General features: G+C 46.8%; 1 protein-coding gene and 1 pseudogene across 1 annotated transcript; one reads left to right on the top strand and one right to left on the bottom strand.

Annotated features, from left to right (window-relative positions):
* The first annotated feature begins 2,013 nt into the window (after nucleotides 1-2,013).
* On the top strand, nucleotides 2,014-10,238 carry PRXL2C (peroxiredoxin like 2C). The gene is made up of 6 exons (XM_087823131.1): nucleotides 2,014-2,265; nucleotides 2,671-2,739; nucleotides 3,580-3,633; nucleotides 3,791-3,896; nucleotides 7,289-7,420; nucleotides 9,915-10,238. The coding sequence occupies exons 1-6, from the start codon at nucleotides 2,047-2,049 to the stop codon at nucleotides 10,040-10,042; spliced, it is 708 nt and encodes a 235-aa protein (XP_087679257.1). The 5' UTR covers nucleotides 2,014-2,046; the 3' UTR covers nucleotides 10,043-10,238.
* Nucleotides 10,239-23,362: 13,124 nt separating this feature from the next.
* On the bottom strand, nucleotides 23,363-24,887 carry LOC148091768 (serine hydroxymethyltransferase, mitochondrial pseudogene; annotated as a pseudogene).
* Nucleotides 24,888-27,747: the final 2,860 nt, after the last annotated feature.

Below are 27,747 nucleotides of genomic sequence, written 5' to 3'. Positions count from 1 at the left end.
ACCGATCATCATTGACGTTTCTATCGCTCTCTCTCCCTCTCCTTTCCTCTCTCTGATATCAATAAAGATATATTTAAAAATTTAAAAAAATTAAAAATAAATAAAGAACATATAAACAAATGAACAAAACAGAAACAGGCTCATAGATGCAGAGAACAGACTGATGATTGCCAGAGGGGTTAGGTTTTTATTTGCATTTCCCTGACAATTAGTGATATTGAACATCTTTCTGTGTATGTGTTGGCTATTTACATTTGTTCTTTAGAAAACTATCTTACTTAGTGCCTCTGCCCACTTTAAAATCAGCTTGTTCGAATATTAAAATTATTTGATATATGGTTTGCAGTTGACATTCAATAATTATGCTGGTTTCAGGTGTATGGCATAGAGGTTAGACATTTATATGTTATGAAGTGATCACCCCATAAGTCTAGTAGGTACACTTGTAAAATAGGTTTATTATACCAGCTCTTAAATAGTAGTACTGGAGGAATTTTATCCAGTGATGAAAATGTTCTATATTTTCATAGGGGTGTGGATAGCGGGTGGATAATGGGGCAAAACTCACCTAACTGGAGAGAGGGTAGATACCTGTTAGAGAAGCGTAAAATGTTAACAAGCATCTAGGTGGTAGATATAGGAGGGGTCACTGTGAAATTCTTTAAACTTTTTGGATATCTTTTCAAATGCCATGCTTAAAATGTTGGAAGTTTTTATTTAATTTAACAATAAAATTTAACTCTGCACTTAAGATCTGTACATTACACTGTTAATGATAACTCAGAAGAGAAAGCGGGGCAAAGCTGAGGAGGGGGTTGGGTTAAAAACAGAATATAAACTAAAACAGTAGTAACTCTATTGGAATCTAGACATGGTTGTCCTGGGTAAAATAATAATAATGAGAGAAAAAACCGATCCCTGGTAACCGGTGCTCCTGAATAGATAAGAACTGACGTCAGCCAAGCGGCTGGGGAGGGCAGGCACTGCTTGCTTCCTCCTCAACCCTGTCCTCGCCTCCGACCCTTCTCGCTTTTCCCACCAGGAGTGCTCGCGTCAGCGACGCTCCGGCGATCCGCTCTCTCCCGCGGAGCCGCGTGGAAACCCGGACCCGCGGGACCCCCCCTCGGAGCCCCGCACCGCCCGCAGCGCGCGTCCCCCCCGCGCGCCGCCTCCCCCCCTGACGCCACCCCCCCCCCCGCGCGCCGCCTCCCCCCCGCGCGCCGCCTCCCCCCCTGACGCCACCCCCCCCGCGCGCCGCCTCCCCCCCTGACGCCACCCCCCCCCGCGCGCCGCCTCCCCCCCTGACGCCACCCCCCCCCCGCGCGCCGCCTCCCCCCCTGACGCCACCCCCCCCGCGCGCCGCCTCCCCCCCTGACGCCACCCCCCCCGCGCGCCGCCTCCCCCCTGACGCCACCCCCCCCCGCGCGCCGCCTCCCCCCCCTGACGCCACCCCCTCCGCGCGCCGCCCCCCCCAGCGCGCCGCCCCCCCCGCGCGCCGCCTCCCCCCCGCGCGCCGCCACCCCCCCCGCGCGCCGCCTCCCCCCCCGCGCGCCGCCCCCCCCGCGCGCCGACCCCGCTGAGCACCGCCCCCCCCCGCGCGCCGCCCCCCCCTGAGCGCCGCCGCCCCCCCGCGCGCCGCCTCCTCCCCGCGCGCCGCCACCCCCCCCCCGCGCGCCGCCTCCCCCCCTGACGCCACCCCCCCCGCGCGCCACCTCCCCCCCTGACACCACCCCCTCCGCGCGCCGCCCCCCCAGCGCGCCGCCCCCCCCGCGCGCCGCCTCCCCCCCGCGCGCCGCCTCCCCCCCCTGACACCACCCCCCCCGCGCGCCGCCCCCCCGCGCGCCGACCCCGCTGAGCACCGCCCCCCCCCGCGCGCCGCCCCCCCCCTGAGCGCCGCCGCCCCCCCGCGCGCCGCCTCCCCCCCGCGCGCCGCCGGGACTGTGCCCGGCCCCGGTTGCCCACCGCGGCAGGCAGCGGTTTGGCACCGCCTGTGTGTTCCGCCCGCGCCGGACCTGCGCGAACCCGGGCCCGCGGAATCAGGAAGCGATGGCCGCCCCGGCCGTGGCCCCGATCACGCGGCAGGTCGGCGGCCCCACCGCCGCCACCCGGGTTGCGAGCTGCCCCACCCCTGTCACCGGCGGCGCCGAGCGCGGGCAACCACTGCCCGCCGCCGTGGCCGAGCTGCCGGTGCTGGACGCGTCCGGGCGACGGGTGCCGTTCGGGGGGCTGTTCCAGGAGCGCCGGGCCATCGTGGTGTTCGTGCGGGTGAGCGCCGGCGGCGGGAAGGCCGAAGCAGGGCGCTCGCCAGCAGGCTGAGATGCGGTTCGCCTCCAAAGCCCGGCTGGGAGGCACCCCGGGGCCCTGGGAGGGTGGGGTCCAGAGCGGGGGCCACCCGGCCCTTCCCAGGGCTGCCCACTAGAGGCGTCCAGATCGCGAGGCGCCCTCTCGCTCCCCGTAAGGGGAAGGGACAAGTAGGCCGCCGAGCCAAGGCCGCTTTCTCAGCAGGCGAGGAGCGCCGGCTGGGACTGGGTGCGCCCTGGGAGCCCGGGACACCTTCTTCTCCTCAGCTTGGGTGCTGGGTTAGAGTCATGCGGAAGGAAGCCCTTGGTCCTTTCTGAACCTGAGGGTGTTGGTTGCTAACTTGTTCTTTTCGCTGGGTTGGGATTTCAGCATTTCCTGTGTTACACGTGCAAGGAATACGTAGAAGATCTGGCCAAAATCCCCAAGAGTTTCTTACAGGTAAGTTTCCTGAGAGGGAACAGCCGCGTGCCCTGCCCCAGGGGACCTTGTGAAAGCCGCCTGACGTCTATAAGCAGTGCTGTGGGGGCCGGGTGTGGAGCGGCCTTAAACCCAGATTCTCACCTCCCCCCCCCCCCCCCCCCCCCCCCCCCCCCCCCCGTCTCTCCAGCACCTCCTAAAAGGGGAGAGCACCTCAGGGATCTGTTTCTGCATAAAAACATACTAACCAGAGCAATGATTTTCACTTACCCAGTGACCTGCCTCTTCACAGATGTTGACTGGTAATAACCAAAACCCAAATGCTGGCAATGAGTGACATTTCTTTCCTTTGTTTGTGTAATAAAAGCACTCCCAGTAGTTGCTCATTGTAGGAAAATGCTAATACATGTCCAAGGTGAAGCCCGTGTGTGCACCGGTGCGCATTCCCGCCCCTGGGACAGCCAGATGCAGTGTCGCGCTGCAGGCCACACAGGCCTGGCCCGGCAGCTTCCGAGAAGGCACCGGGCAGCCTTGTGAAACTCAGCTGTGCTCAGCAGACCTTACCGCCTGGGCTGGGAGAAATAAACTGGTTAACTAACGCTACGTTTAATAGCTTTATTCTTTTTTAAAGTACACTTTGGGGGGTGTAGAGAATTACTGACTCTATTATGTTAAAGTCCTTGCTTAGCGAAAGATCGGCGTCATTAGACCTTTGCCACACATCCTTTCTTGGGCTCACCCTGTGCGCTCTGCTCCATTCCTCTAGGAGCCCACACGCGGCATCAGAATGGAAGGGAAGAGCTGGAGGGGAGCTGTAGAAACACGATTGCTAATAGCGTGTTCCTGTGTTTTCTCCTAAAGGAGGCAGATGTCACCCTCATAGTGATCGGACAGTCATCCCCCCGTCACATTGAGGTAAATGCACAACCAACTGAGAACTACCCGGTTTCACTAACACATAAAGTCACATGGTTTGAACCACTGAGTGTAGGTTTTATCTACTGAAATTCAGACTACAATTACTTTTCTCTCATTTCTTCTTATAAAAATCCCAAATATTCTCTTTTTGTAGCCTTTCTGCAGACTGACTGGGTATTGCCATGAAATCTATGTTGATCCTGAGAGAGAAATTTATAGAAGATTGGGAATGAAAAGAGGTGAAGAAGTCACCTCCTCAGGTAACACATGACATGTCTCCAGTAGAAAACACTGGTGATGTATTTTTACAGTTGAATCTATACACATAGAGGAACACATGGTAAGTTCAAGAGTCAGACTGTTCTTCATGATTCTACTAAGTGGTCCAGATACACCAGAGGCTCCAAGATTCGTTTCTGGGGTGTGATGACGTGGAGAGCTGTCAAGTACTAAGTGAAGTAAAAAGCAGGTTGCAGGGCAGTGTTTTCAGTATGAGTCCAGTTTTGTAAAAGCAAAAACCATTCCATAAACAAAGCTCTGTATTGTGATTGTGTGTCTGTGTCTGTGTGTAATGAAAAAGGTTTGTTTGTTTTTTAAATATGTCTTTACTGATTTCAGAGAGAGGAAGGGAAAGGGGAAGAGAGAGAAACATCAATGATGAGAGAGTCATTGATCGGCTGCCTCCTGCATGGCCCCCCTGGGGATTGAGCCCGCAACCCGGGCATGTGCCCTGACCAGGAATTGAACCTCAGTCTCCTGCATCATAGGTCGATGCTCAACCGCTGAGCCACACCAGCTGAGCATGAAAAGGGTTTTAAAAGACATTGCAGTGCTAACCCCAGGGAATGGAAGTGAGAGAAATGGTTTTTATGTTTTTAAATGAGTACACTTTACTTTTGTAATTAAAAGAAAAATAATTGCAGAGCTAATATATTTTTATACCTCATCTTCATGACTTGGAATACTCTGTTCTTTAATTGATGAAATCTTAGTTTTCATTTGAAGCTTAACTCAAAGGGGCCCTTAATAGCTCTTCAAGCAGAAGCAGTTGCTTCCCTCACTGTATTTTAACAGCTCTTTGTTAGCTATTGCATGTAAAGTGGCTGGGAGAGTAGATAGTTGAAGAGTTTGATATTCTGTCTACCTTCGTGTGGTCCATATTCCCTGCCCTTAGCACATTCTTTATAATTAATAGATTTACTAAGCTTTAGGTGAACTGTTAATATGTGTTTTAGGAAGAACTTGGCTTCTGAAATGCCAAGTAAGAGAACTCAACTCGAACTCAAAACATTCATTCTCAGCAAATGTTATTGAGCTCTGGTTCATGGCAACCACTGTGCTGGATGCTCCAGGAGGATGGTGATAAATGAACACAGTCCCTGCCATCCCGAAGCTCATGATCTACCCTGAGGGACAGAAGCAAGCAGCTAATTACATTCCAGTTTAAAGATCTGTAATTGAGGAAAACATGTTCTGGGAATACCTGTGCCAGAAATGCAAGGGGAGAGAGTACCTGGGAAGGCTTCTCAGAGGAAGCGTTGTCCAAGCTCACCCTTAAAGAACTTAGCTGAGTGATATGAGGCTGGAGAAGGGTGCTGCTGACAGAAAGCATGTGAAAAATCATATAGGCTTTTGAAAAAACTTGATTCTTGGAGAAGTACAGGTCCCTGCATCTGGCCAGAGTCTAAGAGCCAGTTTGGGAATTGGTGAGCCAAGGGACAGGTTGTGGCCAATTCGTGCCAAGTATGGGGTGACATGCCAAGGAGTTTGGATTTGTTCTGGGGGCAGTGAGGGGGCCTTACAAGTATCAGAAGTGGACAAGTTATGATAGTCATGTATCCTGGGTGGAGGAGGAATTGGAACCCACCAACAGAGCCAGTGATATTTGTGACAAGGTTGTGGCAATAGGCTGGAAAGAAATGACAGGGCCTGAAGTTCTAGAGGTGGATGGATAGGAGGTGATGGATTGCGGAGCTATTTATGAGATAGAGTTGACATGATCCATTTACTGGGGTTTTTAAAGAAAGCCACTTAAACTTTACTAACACTCTTGGGGAGCCAGCATAAACACAGAGTTCGCTCTTTCTCTCCTTAGTGGAGGAAACTTCAACAGCACCAGCTGTGGACCTTCCCCTTTGCGTGACAGATTTCCTGTGCTGTAACAGAGTCTCAGCAACAGGCAGGTCTGAGGCAGCAAATCATCGAAATAAGAAGTTAAAAGTAAGTCATAAAAGACAGAGAGAGGAGAGAAATAAGTTACAAGGATAAAGTGACTGGGTTTCTTCAGTCCAAGGGGGTGGAAGTGAAATACCAGCCAGAGTGAGAAAGGAAATGGACACACTGAGCCCAGGGAAGGTGGTCAGGCAGCTGCAGTGGCTACAGCTAAGCCCCGAAGGCTAAGAGCATAACATGCTCGAAGGTTCTTTCTTTTACCTTTCAAAAGGGGTGCATCTGTTCGGGTGCCCTGCCTCCAAGCAGCCATTCGGGGACACGATATGGAAGGGCCATCTTGTGGCTCTGCCATCTTCAGCCCAAGGCTTCCCAGAGTGTAGAAAGAACATGGAGTCACTTGTGGCACGTTGTTGGGGCTGGGGAAGCAGCACACACCCCTTCCCTCGCTGGCTGGAACAGTGACATGGCACAGCAAACTGCCAGGAAGACTGGGGATGCAGTTAGCTGTGGGCCCAGAAAGAAGAAAGAGGTTTTGACCAGCACGTAACAGTCTGTGCCACAATGTCTCTTGAAAAGGAGGGTAACTACCTATTTATAGGTTAGACACTAAACAATGTATAAATGGGGAATTAAAAAGGAAAGCACTGCCAGTTTGAGAAGTCTATAGCGGATAGTTTTCTGTGGCAGAAAGTGACCTAGGTCTGTCATCACATTTTCCATTAAAGCAGAAGTCATCACCCTGGCCAGTTAGACCAGTTGCTCAGTTGGTTAGATGATCATCCTGATAAGCCAAGTTGCAGGCTCCATCTCTGGTCAGAGCACATATGAAAATCAACCAATGGCCCTGGGTGGTGTGGCTTCTTTGGTAGGGCATTGTCTTGTGCACCAAAGGGTTGTGTGTTCAATTCCCAGTCAAGGCACATGCCCAGGTTGCTGGCTTGATTCCCCATACAGGGCATGCCAATCAATGTTTTACTCTCACAATGTTTCTCTCTCTTCCTCTCTCTCTAAAAATCAATAAAAAATCTTTAAAAATGGAATTAAAAAAAAAAGAATCAACCAATGAATGCATGTATAAGTGGAACAACCAACCGATGTTTCTCTCTCTTCCTCCCTCTCTCTCTAGAATCAATCAATCAATCAATAAAACCAAAAAAATCCTTAACCAGGGACAATTTAGTCCCCCAAGGGACATTTGACTTTGTCTAGAGATATTTTTAGTTGTCACGACTTGGTGCTTGCTATGGCATCTAGTGGGCGCAGAGGGCAAGGATGCTGCTAAACACCCTACACTGCACAGGACAAGGAATTATCTGGTCTAAAACATCAGCAGTGAAAGGCTGAGAAACCATTCTGGGCAGGGAAGAAAGACAAGTCAAAAGTTAAGATGACACACAAGAAAGAGAAGTACTAACATTGTCTTTTTAATATCTAATCGAATATAAAATGATAACATCTAAAACACTTTCTAATATTTCAGGACCGAGCCCGCATATAAAGTCAAATACACTCTCAGGAAGCATTTGGAGCCTGTGGCGGGCAGTGACGGGCCCTCCTTTTGACTTTCAAGGAGATCCAGTTCAGCAGGGCGGCACCCTCATCTTAGGGCCAGGTAAGCGTCAGGGCCCAGGCCGTCCCGAGGCCACCTGCTTTCCTCATAGAGTAAAGAACACGTGAAAAAGGGCAGCTTGACACTGTACCATCAGGATGCTGTGCTTCCTTAGGGGCACCTTTTGTTTTCAAAGCTTGTGTGTATTTTGACGTCTGCCTGTTGGATGTAATGTGCCCATCATTTTATGCCCAGTGTTTTCAGGTGTTTGGGATGGGAAAGTCGGTGGTGCTTTGGTGAACCGTATATGGCTGGAACACTTGAAAAAGTTCACTGGAAGCCCTGGTGAGGGGGCTCAGCTGGTTGGAGCATCGGCCTGTGCACCAAAGGGTTGCTGTTAGATTCCCAGTCAAACCACATACCTAGGTTTCGGGTTCGATCCCTGGTCTGGGCGTGCATGGGAGGCAACTGAGTTTCTCACAGCAATGTTTCTCTCCCTCCCTCTTTCTCTCCCCCATCCTCTCTGTCTCTAGTCAACAAAGACATATCCTTGGGTGAGGATTTTTTTTAAAAAGTTCAATGGCGGTGAACGTTCCCAAATAGGAGAAAGCCATCAAGCACTTTTTGGGGGTCAATAGATGAGTCAATCTAGTTATTTGTATCTAACAAAACTAGGACACTTGCTCAGTGTCAGAAAGCAAGTCGGCCCAGAGACAGCTCGTTCAGCAACAATTACTAAAAGCCACATGCTTTAACTAGCTTTATTGGCCGGTTTCAGTTCGGAGCACCTGAAATTCCTTCGGCTCCACGCAGCTAAACGGTTGAGTGTTGAATCTCTACCATGTTCAAGTCTGCAGTCAGGGACAAACAGCCATACACGACAGTGCCAAAAAACACATCACTACGTTGTAAACGGTTTTTCTTCGTTCTTCTTCCTCTTTAAAATTGTCCACGTTAGTGTAGCTTCCAAGAGTTATAAAATTTACATTACTTTAATAAATTCCAGATAGCAAAAAGGAATTTAGAAAGAGGATTTTGACCAAGCGTCTGACTTTTGGGCTTTTGCATCTGGGACACTGCAGCTGGCTAACGCCTGTTATTAATCTCCCTTTCCCTCTCATGAATTTACACATTCGAGTGGCCCCAAGCAGCCGTGTGGTGTGGAGACGAGCACTGTGCCTTGGCCCAGAGTTACATGGAGCCGCACTTCTCGCTGGCTCCTTTCCACCCTCCGAGCCGCTCAGCGTTCTTCCAGTCCCTCCTCCCCACGTCTAGGCATCACCGGGCCTCTCCCTCAGCTGAGCAAGGAGGAAGCGCCCAGGGAGAGTGGCATTTGCGTCCCAAGCTGGGGACATACGAAATAAGGAGATTTCGATACTGCCTACTGGAAAAGATGTAGCTCCTCTAAGGAAAAAGCTAGGTGTACTTATTTATACAAATCTATATCATGGTTAACCTAGTATTTCATTTTGCCTGATTTGTATTATTTGATAATAAGCCAGTTTATGATATTAAACCTATAGTGTTGACTGTAGAGAGCAGATAAATACAATGCAGAAAACAGGCCTCTAACAATGTTTCCATAATTTAATGTTTTAAGTTAAAATTCTGATCTTGAACCCAAAAATCCAAGTAAACAGATTATGACTTGTTTCTGTTTGAGAAGATAAAAGGATTGTGGGCATGTAAATGTATCCTCATTGTCTTAATGTCCTTATTTACTCAGCCTATATGGTCTATAGCTATAATGCAGATAGCCTTTGTTTAAAGTTTTTTATTGAGGGTGGGTGGAGTTGGACAAAGGGAGGGGTAAGGGGAACACCTGCAATAATGTCAACATTAAAAATTGTTAATAAATAAAAAATAACTTAAAATAATAAAAATATATTTGCAAAGTGAAAAGAAAAAAGATTTCTTATTGATTTTTCGAGAGAGAAAGGGAGAGGGGGAGAGAGAAACATCAGTAACGTTGACCTGAGAGTGAAACATCAGTGGCTGCCTCCTGCACGCCCCTACTGGGGATTGAGCCTGAAACCCGGGCATGTGCCCTGGCTGGGAATTATATGGGCAGCCTTTGGGGCATGGACAATGCCGAACCAACTGAGCCACACCAGCCAGGGTGCAGACAGCCTATTAAATCCGTATTTCGGAGTGAATTTTTTTAAGCGAGTGATTTATTCTATTATTACATTTAAGAAACAGATGTGATTTTCCAGCTTGATATCTATGTTAGTTCCATTTTCTGCCGATCTCTTTGACAGGACATTTTATTTAATTACATTGAATAAAACCTAAGACGTTATAATTTAAGAATCTTTCCCCTTGCATCGCATAAAACATTAAGTATCACTCTTATTTAACCATATCCTTGTCATGCTTTATTACCTTAATTAAAAATTATTATGGCCTTACACATACAATATAATGTACTCTGGGTAATTAATTTTTCCCTTTGGACTAATTATAGGTTGAAGAGCTTCCTTGATTCTAGTAAGCCATAAACCTAATAGGTGATAACATATGCCAACCTCTGCCTTTTATTCCTGTTGTCTTCTAGGTCACTACATCCATTTCATACACCGGGACAGGAATAGGTTGGATCAGAAACCCATCAACTCTGTTTTACAGCTTGTAGGAGTTCAGCAGGTGGACTTCGCAGGCAGGCCTTCCATTATCCATGTGTGACAGCACAGACTCTGTCACTTCCAGATGGCCCTCGAGACAGGGTGTGAAACGTCAGAGTGCAGTGTCCTTGTGCGTGTCTAAGTCAGACGCTGAGGAGTCCTGAGGACTTAGAGACATGCACCAGCTGAATTGCATGCTGGGAAGTATCAACTGTCAAAAATGTGATGTATGTTTATAATGTTATGGCTTTTAAAGTATTAAAATAAAATTTTAGTTTTACAAAAAAAAAACTTTAAAAGCCATAACATTATAAATGCCATTCTTTATCTCATATCTGGTATATCCATTCAATGAAAGGGTTTTTTTGGCCATGAAAATCTTAAATTCTTATGAACATATAAGGGGAAGGTTAAGCAACTCAAAACCATTTTATCCATTGGAAAAGTAAAAAGATATTAAATTCTGATTTATGATTATTATATTAAACAATATAATCACGTTTTTATATGTGTGTTTATATTTTTACATGCTTAGAAAAAAAGACAAAAAATAAACACATGAGAGTCTTATTTAGAATCTATTCTTATTGTTAATTCTCACCCAAGGATGTTTTCCATGGCCTTTTTAGATAGAGTCGGGGGGAGGGCGGGGGAGAGAGAGAGAAACATCGATGTGAAGAGACACACATCATTTGGTTGCCTCCCTCGTGTGCCCTGACCAGGGCCAGGCAGCGAGCCTGCACCCCAGGTACGTGCCCTTGACCGGGAATCAAACCCGACACCGTCCGGTGCTCAGGCTGACACCCTAACCACGGAGCACCACCCGCCAGGGCAACATACTGGAACCTTCTTTGTAGGTATCTCTGTGTGGTAGGATTTATTTTCTTTTTCACACTTTTCAATATCTCCCAACTGTTGTCTAGTGAGCATTATTAATTTTTTTGGCCAGGAAAAGGTCCTTAAAAATCACATGAAGAATATATTCCTACCCAACAAGCTCTAGCTCCACAAAGGTGCCATTATATAGGCTGCAAGGCCACATATTTCTATCCTAATTGCTCTACTCAGAGGAAATGGGCAAACCACACCTTTCACGTAGTCTGTTCAAAGCAGCTTGTCACCGCTCATCCACTGTCCATTTCAGTAGGACTTTCGGGGGGCGGTGGGGGGAGTGAGCATTGGTCCATAAGTTTATGGACACTCAGGTTATTTCACTATGAATCACCCATTCACATCCGTTGCCAATTTTCCACTGGGTTGCCTTTTAGTTACTGATTTGTAAATCTGCATATATTCTGGATGCTAATCGTGTGTCAGCTGCATGCCTTGCACACATCTTCACTCAAGTCTACAGCTTGTCTTCTCACTTTGGTTGTAATGTTTTAGTATTTGCCAGGTTTTGATTTTAATATTGTCAAATCTTCCTTTATGATTTATGGGGTATTTTTGTTTTGTGTGAGAACTCTCTCTGTAAAAATGTTGTTCTGTGTTTCTTTTTAAAGTTGTACACTGTTCGTCCCCGTTTGGTCTTGAATGCATATGAGACTCACTGTGTGTGCTCCGAGAGAGGGATTTAATTTTGTCCACAGTGAGCCCTGGCCCGGAATACTTACTGAGTAGTCCACTGCTCGTTAGTACTCATAGCAAAGGCCGTGCCATTAAATTCAGCTTCCTACATACGAGTGGAGACCTCAGAAACCATGCCTCAGGATTTTTTTGAGGGGGAGGAGAAAAATATATTTTAGATATTTAAGACACATATTTAAAATATGGTGGGCATGCTTTTTCTCGTTGTTATTGTTAATCCTCACCCAAGGATATTTTTTCAGTGATTTCTTAGAGAGAGTAGAAGGGGGCGAAGACAGAGAAACATCGACATGGGAGAGACGTGTCGGTTGGTTGCCTCCCACGCGTGGCCCCGACCCCGCAACCACAGCAGGCGCCTTGCCTGGAACCACACCTGACTCTTGGTGCACAGGCCGAGGCTCTAACCACTGAACCAAACTGGCCGGGGGTGGGGTGTGACAGTAATGGCCACCTGAAAACTGGAGGACAGCTCTGTAAAGAAGCAACATCCCCTGCTTCACAGTTCGTAGTTATTTAAGAAGAGTGTCCCAGTGATGATTAGGACGTGCGGTTGCGGAAGGTACATTGACCTCATTCTGTGAATAATGATTCCGCATTAGATGAGCGTTCTGCTAAATTACTTTCACTCACTTTCAACTCCTCTATCCAGAAAGACTGTCATTTAAAACTGAAGGTGAAATTAAGAGCGTTCCAGACAAAAAAAAGACTAAAGAGTTCATTACCACCAAAGTAGCACTGCAAGAAATGGAAAGCGACCTGCTTTAATAAGAAGAAACAGAAAGAGAGAAACATAGGTACATATTGCAAAAATAAGTACATATCAATAGTAACCTTAGGTGTAAATGGATTAAATGCTCTAATAGAAAGGCTTAGGATAACTCAATGAATGAGAAAACATGACCCATATATGTGCTGTCTACAAGGGACCCACCTCAGAACAGAAGATTCAAACTGGCTGAGAGTAAAGGTATGGGAAAAAAACATTCCATGCAAATGGAAATGAAAAAATCTGGGGTAGTATTACTTATATTTGAAAAAATAGACTTTAAAACAAAGACCATCACAGGATCAAAGAAAGTCATTATCTAATACTGAAGGGATCAATCCAACGAGATATAACACCTTAAAATATATATGAACCCAATATAGGAGCATCTAAATATATTAAAAAACAACAACTCTTGGTGGACTTTAAGGGAGGGATCGACAGCAATACAGTCATAGTAGGGGACTTTAACATCCCAATGACAACAATGGAAAAATCTCCCAGACAAAAAAAAATCAACAAGGAAAGAGCAACCTGAAATGACACACGAGAACACATGGATTTAATTGATATTTAAAGAACATATCATCCCAAAGCAGCAGAATATGCATTCTTTTCAAGTGCACATGGAACATTCTCAACGATAGACCACATGTTAGGACACAAAACAGGTCTTACAAATTCAAGAAAACTGAAATCATGTCAAGCATCTCAGATCACAATGGCATGAAACTAGAAATCAATTATAATTTAAAAAAACTCCAAAACATTCAACAAATGGAGGCTAAATAGCATGTTATTAAACAATGAATGCCTTACCAATGAGATCAAGAAAGAAATATAAAATTCCCTGGGACAAATGGAGATGAACACACAACCCAAAGTCTATGCAACACAGCGAAAGCAGTCCTGAGAGGAAGTTCATGCATTACAGGCCTACCACAAGAAGAAAGAAAAGTCTCAAGTAAATAATCTAATTCTACACCAAAAGTAACTAGGAGAACAACAACAAACAGTCTAGAGTAAGTAGAAGGAAGTAAATAATAAAAATCATAGTGGAAATAAATGACAGTCTAAAAAAAATACAAAAGATCAATGAAACAAAGAGTTGGTCCTTTGGAAAGATAAACAAGGTTGATAAAATTTTAACCAGACTCATGATGAAAAAAGGAGAGAGGACCAAATAAATAAAATCAGGAATGAAAGAGAAGTAACAACTTACTCCACAGAAATATAAGGATTGTAAGAAAATACTATGAGCAACTCTATGCCAACAAATTGGACAACCTGGGTGAAATCGACAAATTCCTAGTAGCATACATTTTCCCAAAACTGAATACAGAAGAATCAGAAAAACCCAAATAGACCGATAACAACGAATAAAATTGAAGCAGAGCAAAAAACTCCCAGCAAACAAAAGTCCTGGACCTGATGGTTTCACGGGGAAATTTTACCAAACATTCAAAAAAGAACTAACCCCTGTCCTCCTCAAGCTATTCCAAAAAAGTGAAGAGGAGGGAAGACTTCCAACTCTTACTATGAGGCCAGCATTATCCTAATTCTAAAACCAGATAAAGACACGACAAAGAAAGTAAATCATAGGCCAATATCCCTGGTGAATGTAGATGCTAAAATCCTCAACAAAATATTAGCAAATCAGATCCAGCAATATATTAAAAACTATCATACAACATGACCAAGAGGGATTTAGTCCAGGGATGCAAGCCTGGTACACTATTCGCAAATCAATAAATGTGATACATCACATAAACAAATTGAAAGAGAAAAATCACATGATCATATCTGTACGTGAAGAAAAAGGATTTGATAAAATCTAGCACCCACTTATGATAAAAACTCTCAGCAAAGTGGGAATAGAGGAAACATACTTCAAGATAGTAAAGGCCATATATGACACACCTACAGCCAACATCATACTCAATGAGGAAAAACTACAAGCCTTACCCTTAAGATCAGGAAGAAGACACCACTCTTATTCTACATAGTACTGGAAATCCTAGCCACAGCAGTTAGACAAGAGGTGGAAATAAAAGGCACACAAATTGGAAAGGAGAAAATAAAACTGTCAGTCACACATGACATGATATTGTACCTAGAAAACCCTAAAGAATCCACCAAAACACTACTAGATCTAATAAATGAATTTGGCAAAGTAACAGTATATGTAATTAATATTCAGAAGTAGGTGGCATTTTTATACACCAATAACAAACTATCAGAAAGAGAAATTAAGAAAAAAAAACACATTTACTATTGCAACAAAAAACATAAAGTACTTAGGAATAAACTTAAAGAAGGAGGTAAAAAACCTGTACTCGGAAAACTGTAGGATATTGAAGAAAGAAAATGAGGAAGATACAAATCAGTGGAAGCATATATTGTGTTCATGGATTGCAGGAATTAACATCATTAAAATGTCCATACTACTGAAAGCAATCTACAGATTCAATGCAATTCCTATTGAGAAAAAAAAAAAAAAAAGAGGGAGAGAGAACTCCTGGACATGGAGAACAGTGTGGTGATTGTGAGGGGTGGGGTTGCTTGTAGGTGGAAGAGGACAGACGGGATAAAAAGTGATGAAAACATAAAATACAAATTTAAAAATAATAATATCAAAAAAACATTTATTTCACAGGTGTAGAACAAATATTCCAACAATTTATATGGTACCAAAAAAAACCCGAATAGCCTCAGCAATCTTGAGAAAGAAGAACAGAGCTGGACGTATTACATCACCAGATGTCAAACTACACTGTACCGCACTGGAATCCAAGTGACCTGGAGCTGACACAAGAACAGGCACACAGATCAACGAACAGAACCGAGAGCCGAGAAATCAGCCACACTGTCATGGACAACTGCAGTCTGGCAGAGTAGGCGAGAGCATAGGATGGAGAAAAGGCAGCCTCTTCAATAAGCTGTGCTGGGAAAACGGGACAGGAACATGCAAAAAATGAAACTACCACCACCAACTTACAGCTTACACACAAACTCAAAATGGGTAAAGAACTTAAATGTAAGTTATGAAACCATAAAAATCTTTGAAAACATAGGCAGTGAAATCTCAGACATTCCTTGTAGCAATATTTTTGCTGATATATCTCCTAGGGCAAGGGAAACAAAGGAGAAAATAAACAAATGGGACTACATCAAAATAAAGAGGTTCTGCACCACAAAAAAATACCATACACAAAATGAAAAGGGATTCCACTGTATGGGAGAACATATTTGCAAATGACACACCTGATAAAGGATTAATTTCCAAAATATATAAAGCACTCATACAACCTAAAATCAGGAAGACAAACAATCCAGTTAAAAGTGGACAAAGCACTTGAATAGACACTTCTCCAAAGAGGAGATACAGATGGCCAAGACATATGAAAAAATGCCCAACGTCACTAATCATCAGAGAGGCAAGTTAAAACGACAGCAAGGTATCACCTGTCACCCACCAGAACTGCCATCAATAAATCAACAAGTACTGGCAAGGATGAGAACAGGGGACCCCAGTGGTGGGAATGCAGACTGGTGTAGCCACTGTGGAAAACAGTATGGAGTTGCCTTAAAAAACTAAAAATGGAGCTGCCGTTTGACCCAGGGATCTCCTTCTGGGAATATATCCTAAGAATCGTGAAACACCAATTAGGAAGAATACACTCACCCCTGTGCTCATAGCCGCGTTATTTACAATAGCTAAGATCTGGAAACAGCCCAAGTGCCCATCAGCAGATGATGGATATAGGAGCTGTGGCACATTTACACCATGAAATACCTCATGGCTGGGAAAAAGAAGGAACTCTCAGGCTTTTCGACAATATGCGTGGACCTGGAGATTATTATGCTGAGTGAAACAAGCCAGTGAGAGAAAGAAAAATCCATATGATTTCACTAATATGTGGAATCTAATGAACAAAATTACTGACAAACAAAAGAGAACCAGAGGCATGGATGCATGGGACAGACTGACAAATGTCAAGGTGGGGGGACTGAATAAAAGAAGGTGAAGAGATGCCCTGGCTGGTTTGGCTCAGTGGTTAGAGGGTCGACCTGCAGACTGAAGGGCCCCAGGTTTGATTCAGGCCAAGGGCCTGTACCTCGGTTGGTTGCAGGCTCGACTCTGGCCCCTGGTCAGGGCCCTGCAGGAGGCAATCAATTGACCTGTGTCTCCCAGTGATGTTTCTCCACCGCACTGCCCCTTCCACTCTCTGAAAAGCAAAAAACAAAAATATCCTTGGGTGAAGATAAACTAAGAAGAGATTACCAAAGAACATACATGCATGGGCCATGGGCACCGACAACACCGTGGCCAAAGCCGGGGGGCAAAGGGAGGCAAAATGGGGGCACCTGTAACAGTGCCAACAGCACCAAAAATAATGAAAATAAAATAAAATGAAACAATGGGCAGGCCTGTCTCTGGGGTGGAGGTTTCCCAAGAGGAGTGACAGTCTCAGCCCCACACCACGCTCCCAGCCCAGGGTTCCTGTGAGTGGGAAGGGAAGTCCCCATAACTTCCGACTATCAACCCAGGAAGAGGGGGGCTGAGTGAGACAAAGGGCCCCTCCTCCCCAGGAGCCCCCGCAGACTCACCTGCTGACGGACCCACCACCCTGCGCCCCAGCACTGAGGCGCAGCTTGAAGAGCACCAGAGGCACGGAGAAAGCCTGAGAGACTTTTTGTGTGGGCGCTGAACCCACAGAGCAGAATACACTTTAATGGGGCTCTGTTGCTTACTGAGCCCACTCTTTGGGTGTGTCATTTGAGGTGGTAATTTGGTGGTGCCCTGTTTTGGTCTAAAGCTCATAGCTCATGGGTTGGTTTTGGGGCCTCTTGGGAGGAGCTCTAACGCAGGCCCGGCTCAGCCCCTGCTTGTGCCTGGCCGTGGGGCAAACTGGTATGAGCTACGAAATGACCTGTGGCTGGTAGGTGCCTCTGCTGGGCTTGGAAGCTCCAGTGAGAGGCTATGCTTCAAACCAAGGCCAACTGCCCCTAGCGCAGGGCTGGGGGCCACTTAGTACAGGGCCCTCTGGACCTATCCACTGCTTGTTTCAGGTTTGTGGCTCTTTCAGAAAATGTAGGGCAGTCCACAGCGTGGGCTGAGGCCAGCTGCTTGTGAGTAACAGCTGCTGAAAGAGGTCTGGGCTATGGGTCAGTTGGGTGGGGGGAGCTCAGGGAATCACCTAAGCGGGGGGGGGGTCGGGGGGGGGTGGATGAAGAAGCAGATTTGGTGCCCACCTGTGCATACAGGCTGTGTTGATGGAGGGCTCTGCAAAGGGACAATGGCACCTGCCAGCACTTTAGTCCAGGACAGAGCTGCACCTCCCGCCCTCACCCTGAAGCTAGACAGTTGGGTTCCTCCTTGTATATACCTGGTGCTCTCTGAGCTGCTGCTCCAGCACTGGAGCTCAGAAGGAGTTAGTTCATCAGCAAGTAGGTGTGTCCACAAGCCTCTTAAGAAGACTATCTGGGACCTCAGCAGCCCTCTGTGTCACCCAGGCAGAGTCAGTCCCCTCTCATTTTCACATCCGGGTGTTATGGGGACTCCTCTTCCCTGTACTGGTGGTCTAGGCTAAGGAGCCTGGTGTGGGGCTGGGACCCCTAACTCCTCAGGAGAAACCAAGGGGAGATATCCCTCCCGATTCTTAACCACCACCCGTGGCTGTGGGACCAGTCCTTTTTCCTCTCCGCCCATCCTGTCAGTCTGACATGGCTTCTTTATATCCTTACTTATAGGTGTTCTGTTCAGCTAGTCTTCAGTTGCTTCTCAAGGGTGCTTGTTCAATAATTTAGTTGTAATTTTGATATGGTCTTTATATTCTGCAAGTTTACTGAATTCATTTATTTATTCTAATCTTTTTGTTTTTTTGGTGGAGTCTTTACAATTTTGTGTTAGTCAAGGTGCTCTGTGGATGTGATTGAACATGGATGCCCATCTTATATAAGGGATAAAACTTTCACATTTCAATCAACTTTTGCACTGCTAAAAATAGCTCATATTGAGAAAATTTTATTGTGGCTTATGTCAAACACAATTAGAAATGACTAAAAGGAAACAAAGTTGTAATTTGGGTAACTGCTATGCTAGAACATTTATTCTCCCCAATGCAGACACACATTTTTTTCCTGTGCTTTGCTTTATTGGGCTCTGCAGATACTGTGTGCTTATTGTGTTTGTTTGTTTTTTTGTTTGGTTTTTACAAATTGAAGTTTTGTGGCAACCCTGCCACAAAGTGTGTGTAAGTCTATCAGTCCATTTTTCCAACAGGTTCCGAAGATAGCATTTTTAGCAATAAGTATTTTTAAATTAAAGTACGTACATTGTTCAGACGTAATGCAATTGCACCCTTAACAGGCTACAGCATAGAGTGAACACGACTTCTCTATGCACCTGGAAGCTGAAAACGCCATGCGACTTGCCTCATTGTGACACTCAGTCTGTTGCCGTGTTCCCGAACCGAGCCCGCAGCATCTCCGAGGTGAGCCTGTGACGGGCACTGGAGGGAGACTCACAGGGCAAGTGCTCCCGTCGGCGCCTCACTGGCTGTGCGAGAGCAGTTGTCCCTTTACCTTCATTACAGGGGGCGATGCGGGAAATGGAACGCAGTGGCCAAGCATGTTATTGAGAACATCACGGGAGATGATGCCATGGAGCCAAGTGCTTTAGTATTAACTAAAGAGTGCGTGCGGTGGAAGGTTGGAAACACGGCGTAAAGAGGCATATTTACATCAGGAGTTTCCTGTTAGTGCTCTAGTTCATAACGCAGTCTACTGAGTTAGGCCTAATCAATCAGGAGTTTTCAGCTAGTCCAACCTGAGATGTTAAAAGAAAGAAAAGAGTGGGGACAGCTCTGGCCGGTCGCTCAGTGGTTAGAGTGTCTGCCCGGGGACTGAAGGGTCCTGGGTTTGATTTGGGTCCAGGGCACGCACCTCTATTGGAGGCTTGATCCCCGGCCTCGGTGTGGGGGAGGCAACAGGTCCATGTGTCTCTCTCACATCGATGGTTCTCACTCTCTCTCTCCCTTCCACACTCTCTGCAAAGCAATGGAAAAAATATCCCTGGGTGAGAATTAAAAAAACACACAAAGATTGGGGATTAAATTACACAGAAAAGCCAAACAACAACCAACCAACCAAACAACTGCTCTGAGCATTTTAACACAACCTAACTTGCAATACTTTTAGGCCTTAAGAAAAATTTCTTCTGAAAGCCTCACCAAAAGTACACGACACTCATGAAAGTAAGTTAAAAAGAGCTTCCTTGCAAGTGGCTCTAATTAGTGCCCTCTTGGAACTTACGAACTCAGCTTGGTTTTTACCCCACACCACCCACAATCTTGCCTCCTCTCGACACTGCTGTTCTTTATGGAAAGCCCATGAAGCCTCCCTTGCTCCAGAGTTAATAACAATTCCTCTAGGCAGGGTTTCCTCCAGCACAGGGAATTAAACAGCTTTACTGTCACTCAAAGAAGTCATTCTCAGATAAACTAAGAAGTTGCTCGAGAGATAAAAATTACATTTCATCATCATTAGATCCTTTGAACAGTATCCACATGTGATAACCTTTCTACTGATACTTTACTCTAGGGAGGAAAAGGAGAGAAATTACGTGTGAGCGTTTGAGCTCTATTTGACTTCCACCATCAGAAAACTTGTCTCCTCTGAAACTCCCAACTCGATACACTAAGAACGACTCACACTCACAAAAATGAATTTAATGGATACCTAATTCTCCATTCATTTTTTCCTTTATCAGCATTTTGATTAGAAAGCCAGTATTACTCAGTAAGAAATGGAAAAGTGCTTAAAATCAGGCTTTATATATAACAACTTATTGTTTCATTTAAAAAAATTATACAGCTTTGATTTCAAGGGATCGAACGTGGAGGACACTGGCTGCAGCCCCGCTCAGCACATCAGAGCTTCCTCTGGGGAGGGCAGGATGAAGCGAGGTCTATCCGTCCCTCCTCCACCAGGGCATTTCGTGACGTCTCCATGTGGTGGGCGCTGGACGCTGGATTCACCGTTTCCATTCCACTCTCCTTCTGGCCCCAGTGGTGGAAGCTACAGCTGAAACTACATCTTCGTGTAAATTGAGGTGATGAGATTTGGAAGGTGGCAGTGAGACAAGGTCCTCCGTCTCCCCCATTCAGCTTTTTCTATCAGGAAGCAAAGTCTTGGAAATGTTAGGTTTTCTTTCCAGTTCTCCAGTATCCCTTCTCCACCCGGAGGGGTGAGAGGCTATTAGAGCAGCTGCAGCACCTACTATCAATTCTGGCTTCCTTCCCCTGCATCACGGCTCCCGGGTGTGTCTTGAAATCTCACTACGGGAGGTAATGAAGGCAGAAGCTCTGCTAGGCAGTCAGTTCTGTCTTATTCTGGGTGGGATTGTGCAACAGTTTGAAGGCCTTAAAATACAGAAAACTAAAGAATTCTCGTATAACATAAATAACACAGGAATCATCTTTCCACTGGAAACTTTGTTGTTATTGGGTTGAAACTTCAAAAAGCTTGTTAGGTGAACATGGCATAAGAGGAAAATTGGATAGGGCTTTTGCACATATTACTCAGAAATGTGTTTAATAGAACCCCATCCAAACTGTCGTAGACAAGTGATGTCTACATTATCTGAATCTTCCATAACAGTGTTCATTTAAAACAGTAAGTATTGAATTTTCAGTTACAAAATATGATTACAACTACAGAGTACATATTTCCAGTGAATGAAATACAGAATTTGCATCCAGTTATGAGACATGAAAATGAAGTAACAAGAACCCAGGCTATAAGAAAACATCACACACATCTACCCAGGGCTTGGCTTCCCTTCCAACTAGTAGCCTTTTCATGATTCAAAGAAACCCCCTTCACTTCCGTTCTAGTGAAGATGTTTCAACACTCTCCTTCACGCCCCATCCAACTACTTTCCCTCTTGACTTGGTGATGCTCCAATTGGCTGAGCTGGAGTCAACTGCCCACCCATCCGCTGGGGGAGCAGAGGGCGTCTAAATTAAGAACGCCCCAAGACTGCACACAGGTAAAGTAGCTCCTCCCAAACAAGGAGGGAAGGATGCCAGTGGCCAGAGGATGCGAACTCCTAGGCATGGTGTATGTGACCCGTCACAGCAAGGCCCTGCCAACTCTTCATGATGCTCTCCTCCCTCCTCTCTTCATTCCCTCCCAGCCGTCCCATGTGCCGCCCTCTATGGCATCTGCCTACTTTTGGACTCTCCTTCCCTACACCTGGCTTGATCCCCTCCAGTTCAATTTTCAAGACCCTGTTCAGCTTTCAACTCTTCAGCAAGTCTTTCCCGACGACTCTCTCTTCCTCCCTCGCCGCCCCTCCAGGGGGGATGCCCTTCTCACGTGTTCCCATGCCACCCAGTTGTCATGATATGATCAGATTGTCTGTGCACTTTCTTTCTCCCCATAGATGGTGGGCTCCCTAAGGGCAGGGCCATATCTAATTTACCTCACTAATCCCTGATGCGTAATGGAGCAGCAAGTATACAACAGGCATAAGGCTACTGAATGCATAAAGGGAGCTCCAGACTTATCAATAACCCCTGGTCTATGCTGGGAAATATCAAGCTCAAACTTTTCCTTTTTTTTTTTTTTTTTTTACTTTTTACCAAGCATGTTTGCTTTTACAGCACCATACGGGTATTCTGACATGACTATTTTTTCATTGGTGTGTCATGCGAGGCCTGCTTCCTGAGCTACAGGGCAGCGGTCGTAGCCTCCTGTTTGTTGATTTTTGTCAGCCTTAGACGGAGGGGCCTTTGTGGACTCAGCACACAGAATCCTATTCCTTAGGCCCCTGTGCTTGCAGTACTGTGCAGCAACTCGTGTCAGACGGTTTGGTCTATCTAAAGGGTCCTCTGCATTCTAGTTTGTCAGCATTACACCTCCCAGTGCTCATCTGCACCACGGGGCTGGGAACGCCTGCCCTGAGGGGTAAGCAGGACCATGTGTGCAAAGGGCCTAGGGCACTGTGAGTCACAGACTATGTTTTTCCTCATAAGTTGTTGAGCACATTTATTTCCCCTGAGCTTTGTGTGTGATAAACACCCCCCTCCCTGCAAAGGTTAAAGAACAACAGGATGTAGTGGGGCCTGCAGGTTGTCTTATGCAAACGCATTCCTCCCTTTTTGTGGAAGGCGATTGTATTGAGGGCAGAACTGTGCTTAGACCACATCTACCAGCTAGGTGAGGCCTGTGGCTAAATTGACAGCTACGGGATGTGGGTAGAAGTTGTTGGGGTTCAGGAAGGGCCCTTTCTAAGTGAGGGTGTGATGGCTGGAGCTCCAGCCTCCATTCTGGCACAGGAGGGACCTTTGAGGGTGGGCGCCAATATGTAAAGATGAGAAAGCAGGAGAGTTTGGATCCCTGGGTACCTACCTAAGACTTCCTTTCATGACAGAGTTTTTAAAACCTCATGGGTTTAGAATATCGAAATTTTGGGGTTTCTGTTACCTGCCTGTGACCCAGCAGCCCGTCTGTTGCACAGCAAGCACAGGGTGCCCGCTGGGCAGGGCTCCCAGCCCAGCACCTCCCATCCCTCCTGGAGTCCTCGAGAAGGCCCTAGGCCAGCGGGGGCTGGGTGGCAGGGTCCCGCCAGGATGGCATCAGGGGCACAGAGGGGGGAAACTGGCAGGAGCGCCGCGTCCCGGGCGAGAGGCAGCTGAAGCCTGGCCGCTCCTTCCCCCCTTCTCCCGCCCACATCCAGTCCAGTCTGAACTCAGTGGGAGTCAGAGCTGGACCTGGGCTCCCGCAGTCCGGCAGAGGCGGGCCCGCACCCGCCAGAGCCTCTCACCCCGCACAGCCCGCACCCTGCTCCCTGCACGCTCCTGAGGCCCAAGGCCTGCGGGGACCGGGCTTTGAGGCACCCAGAGCCTGAGGCTGAGTCACAGCCGCCACGGGCTGACATTGGTCGGTGATCCCCTGCCCTGGTCCAGGTCCAGGGAAGGCGATTAACTTTAGTCCATGGGCCTCATTTCCTTGGAGCCCTCAGTGCTCATCAGAACCAGGCAGGGGAAGGCCCCGGAAACTGCTCCACCCGCTCCCTGAGGTCAGCAAGCCCATGGCTTGTTTCTGGGTCGTGGGGCAAGAAGGATTTGAAATCTTGTAGTTTGGAGGTCTTGCTCTTCACCTCCAGGCCAATGTTGACCCTTCATCTATACAGTGCACCACCTTCCAGAAGTCATCCTCACGAAACTGTCCAGAGGTCAAGGCTGGGGCCCCAAGCCGAAGGCCCCCCGGAGTGATGGCACTTGGGTCTCCAGGACAGGGGTTCCTGTTGGCTGTGGTGGATACAAGCTCCAGCACCCGCTCAGCCCGAGCCCCATCCAGGCCCTCGGGCCGCAGGTCCACCAGCACTAGGTGGTTGTCAGGCCACCAGACACCAGGGAGTAGCCTCGATCTGGCAGGACACCAGCCACGGCCCGAGCATTCTTCAGAGCCTGCAGGGGTACTCCCGGAACATGGGGTGCGGGCCTGCTTTAGGGCCACAGCCACTGCAGCAATGGCATGGTTGTGGGGGGGCCCTGCAAGGACGGAACACAGCAAAGTTGATTCGGTCCTCAAACGTATAAGGGATCCCCGGCCAGTCTTGGGGTCCACAGACTGTACCCCCTTCCGGTAGAAGATGAGTCCTGACGTGGCCCCTCGAAGCGCCTTGTGAGTGGCAGTGGTGACAACATGCGCATGCTTGAAAGGTGAAGGGATCACCCTGCCAGCCACCAGGCCACTCATGTGGGCCATGTCTGCCAGCAGGTGTGCTTTGGCCTCCTCACACACCTCTCTCGTGCGGGCACAATCAACGAGGCGGGCACAGGCGCTGCTTCCAGCTATGACGGGCCGTGGTCGGAAAAGTCGAGCAGTGATTGCCAGCCGGGCATGGTCAGTGAGGCCAGTTTGGGGACTCAGTTTATAGGGCATAGACTCAAAGAAGATGGATGCGGCTGAGATCCTCTGGACATCGGACATACAGCCACGGGCGAGATGGCCACCGTCAGGCAGGTCCAGCCCCATGATTGGGTCATGAGGCTGCAGAAGGCCTGTATAGGCCCCAGATTGGCTGGGGACCCCGAATAAGGCTGGACATTGACTCCCCACTGTGCAGGATCCAGGTCAAAGGCCTCCAAGGCCCGGCGTTGACACAGCAGCTCGATTTCATCCCCTACCTCTGCTCCTCCAGAATATCTCTTGCCAGGATAACCCCCGAGGACTTGTTGTTCAGACAGGACCCCAGGGCTTCCAGCGCAGCTCGACTGCAGAAATTCTCTGAGGCAGTGAGTCCAGGCCACGACATTGCCTGCCTTCTCCCTTTCAGGAGCTCCCACAGCTCAGGGTCACTGTCTGACAGACTCTCCTGGCCCGTCCAGCCCCTGGTTGCTTCTCCAGTCTGGGTCTGGGCTGCGACTGGCGGGGAAGGCCTGGCGGAGGGGGGCTCCTCGGCTGTGAGGCAGCAGGACCAGGGGCTCCAGGCATCCCGACCTCCAGCTGCTGCGCGGTGAGCCTGGGGCCCCTGCATTGCGGGGAGGGGGCTTCGGCTGCAGGTTCTGGGGGGTGGGTCCGCACCGTGGCCACCAGTTAGCATTCCACTTGTGAGGTCTTCTATTTCTTTCAAAGAATGTTTTGATATTTCACATCAATACTGCAGGTGATTAAAAAAGAATTAAGTTAGAATTAAGTCTGTGTATAATGATTACCTGAAAGAGAATGGAGAGAGCTCTTATCTTCCCCTTTCCTTTAACTGCTTTATTAACACTTGAAAATTGGTCCACATCAAAACAGTAGGTTTGCATCTATAAATGCAACAATGCTGGCTTTATTATATACAAAGGCTTCACAAAAGTCAGCAAAGAAACAATAAAGTAATTTACCAATTCAAGCAATTCTACCTGAAAAATTCTACAAACTGTATAATTCTATATACTGCATATTTAAAACCTATTTAATCAATTATATGTATAAGCACTGCATTTACTATCATTGATCATCCTGCATTGAGGAAGCAAACACAAGTTAGACACACCTAGAACTAAAATGACCATTTTGAGGTTACCAGGCGACACTGAAATAATAATTTACTGGAGCAATTATCACATGTAATAAATGATCAAATGTTATTTTACCTATTTTCCTGCTATTTCGTATATAGTTTCATTCTTTTTTACCTTGACATGCCTTTCTTGAAGGTCTTAGTTACTCATTTGGACACTGTCTTGCACTCTACTAATAGTGAAACTCTTAAGGAGTTGGCTTCTATCTACAAAACACCAAGAGCTTTAAGTTCCTTGTTTAGTCTCCTCTCCAGCTCTGAGTCTACACCTTGCCCATCTGTGTATCTGTCACTGACGGCCTTACTCTCCCTTATAATTTGGTGCTCCTCACGTGGTGCTGGGACAGGAAGTGGCTCAGCTAGTGGAGGAGTTTGATGGAGGGAAGAGCCCCCAGCCTCTGAGAGGGCTAATGGGCGCAGGGCTGCGATGGAGAAGCAGCAGGTGTGAGGCAGAGGATGGTGGTGGCTCCAGCCTTGGGTGATCCCCAAACCCCTCAAGGGTTTCTAACCTGAGCCCGAAAGGACGAGCAGCATGAAAGCTCACAGGAGAAAAGGCAGAAGAGATGAGTGTGTGTTCAGGTCAGAGGGCCCGGCTTGGGAAAGGCCAGGAGGCCAGCAAATGTGAGGAATGTAGGATGGGAAGTAATTTGCGTGGTGACTTCAGCGGAGCACATGTGACAGAGGAGAGGTGAAGCTGGAGAAGCAGGCAGGGGCCACCCCAGGAGGGTCTGCGAGGCCGTTCTTGCCTGCAGCTTGGTCTGGAGAGCAGTGGCAAGTCTGATGCCCTTCAGCTAACGGAGGGGGAGGGGGCAGGGCTGGGGGACAGGGGTCCCCTGGAAGACATGAAGACCAGAGAGAAGGAGCCAAGTAAGACACAAGAGTCATCTGAATTTTTCTCTGACCTCCCCCATCATTTAGGGGCAGAGTGGAGAAGACCTGACTGTAGATTGAGGAAGAGCAGAAAAGAGAGCAAGTCCAGGGCGCCCCCCAGCTCCCCTGCTTGCAGATGACACCCACAGCATTTACACACACACACACAACAAACAATACCACCCACAGAACACTCCAGGGGCCTTTTAAATAAGGAAACTAGATGAGGCTTAGTGCACAGATTCTGTACCTTTTATTTTGCTGGTTCAGGGCTTATGTGGTTGTCAGGGTTTTTCTTGATTTTCACCTTTGTTCTCAATTAGTAATATTGTGATAGAGCTAAACTCTCAGGCATGAAATTATAATACCCTGTATGCTATTTCACACTGTTTTTTAAAACCATTAATATCTATAAAGAATTAAGAAGCATTAATAACTAATGATGATCCATTTTATGTAAATCATTCAAAAACCTGACTCTTACAAGATATATAATAGAATAACTCATCAAAATGTATCCAATCAATTCCATTTGTTTCAACTTTTAGTGTTAGTAAAACTTTCCACAGTTCTGAGCATGTCTTTAATTGTATTTTAGACTAAATTCCTACAAAATAAAATGGTGGGTATTGACAATAAAATATTTAAAGTTCTTGATCAAAAAAAGCAAACTATTTCCCAGAAAGCCTACCAACTTATATTCTCTCAAGACACATTTGAAAGTGTTTATTTTACCCCACAATCATTATTTATTCTATTTATTTTGAAAAATTTTAAGCTGAAATATGTTCTCATTTAATTTTGTATTTCATTCTCTAGTATATTGATAAAAATCCCCTCCCCTTTTTACTGCTGGGAAACAGAAAACATTTCATTCAATCATTTCTCATCCACATGTATTCATCATCTGTAGTATGGCACTCAGGGTTATCAGGCAGTGGGAAGACCAAATTTGGGTGTTACTGAGTTTAGTGCTTTGAACACCATTTCTGAAAATCCTCCACTGAGAAAGTAGTCACCAGTGAAATGAATTTCCTCTAAAAAATCCCTCACACTATAAAATTGCATCTAAACTTCTAAAAATCAGAATTACAGATTTCACCTAAACTTTCTTTTGTTAAAGGTACATTGAAAAAATCATTTTTTGATAAATTTTTAGAAAGCGTTGCCAGTTTGGACGCTGAAATTATAACTGGACAACTGTGGGGAGCCGCTGTGGCCCCAGGCACAGAGGAGCTGCCTGGGTGAGCTGCAGATGTGCTTTCCTGCTCCCTGACTCAGACCTTGAGGCACCAAGGCAATACTAATTTAGCTTGCGGCCTTAAGTTCCAGAAAAGCTTATCAGGATGTTGGTCCCGGCCTGAAGGGTTAAAGGACAGTCAAGCCACATACCAAGCCAAGGACTCAATCTTCCCCGCGAGTTCCCATTAGAAGCCGAAACAAAGATAGGCACCAACGT

Source organism: Miniopterus natalensis, chromosome 12 (genome assembly GCF_054644295.1).
Source record: "Miniopterus natalensis isolate mMinNat1 chromosome 12, mMinNat1.hap1, whole genome shotgun sequence".
Taxonomy (NCBI): Eukaryota; Metazoa; Chordata; class Mammalia; order Chiroptera; family Miniopteridae; genus Miniopterus; species Miniopterus natalensis.
This window is presented reverse-complemented; position numbering and strand designations above follow the sequence as displayed.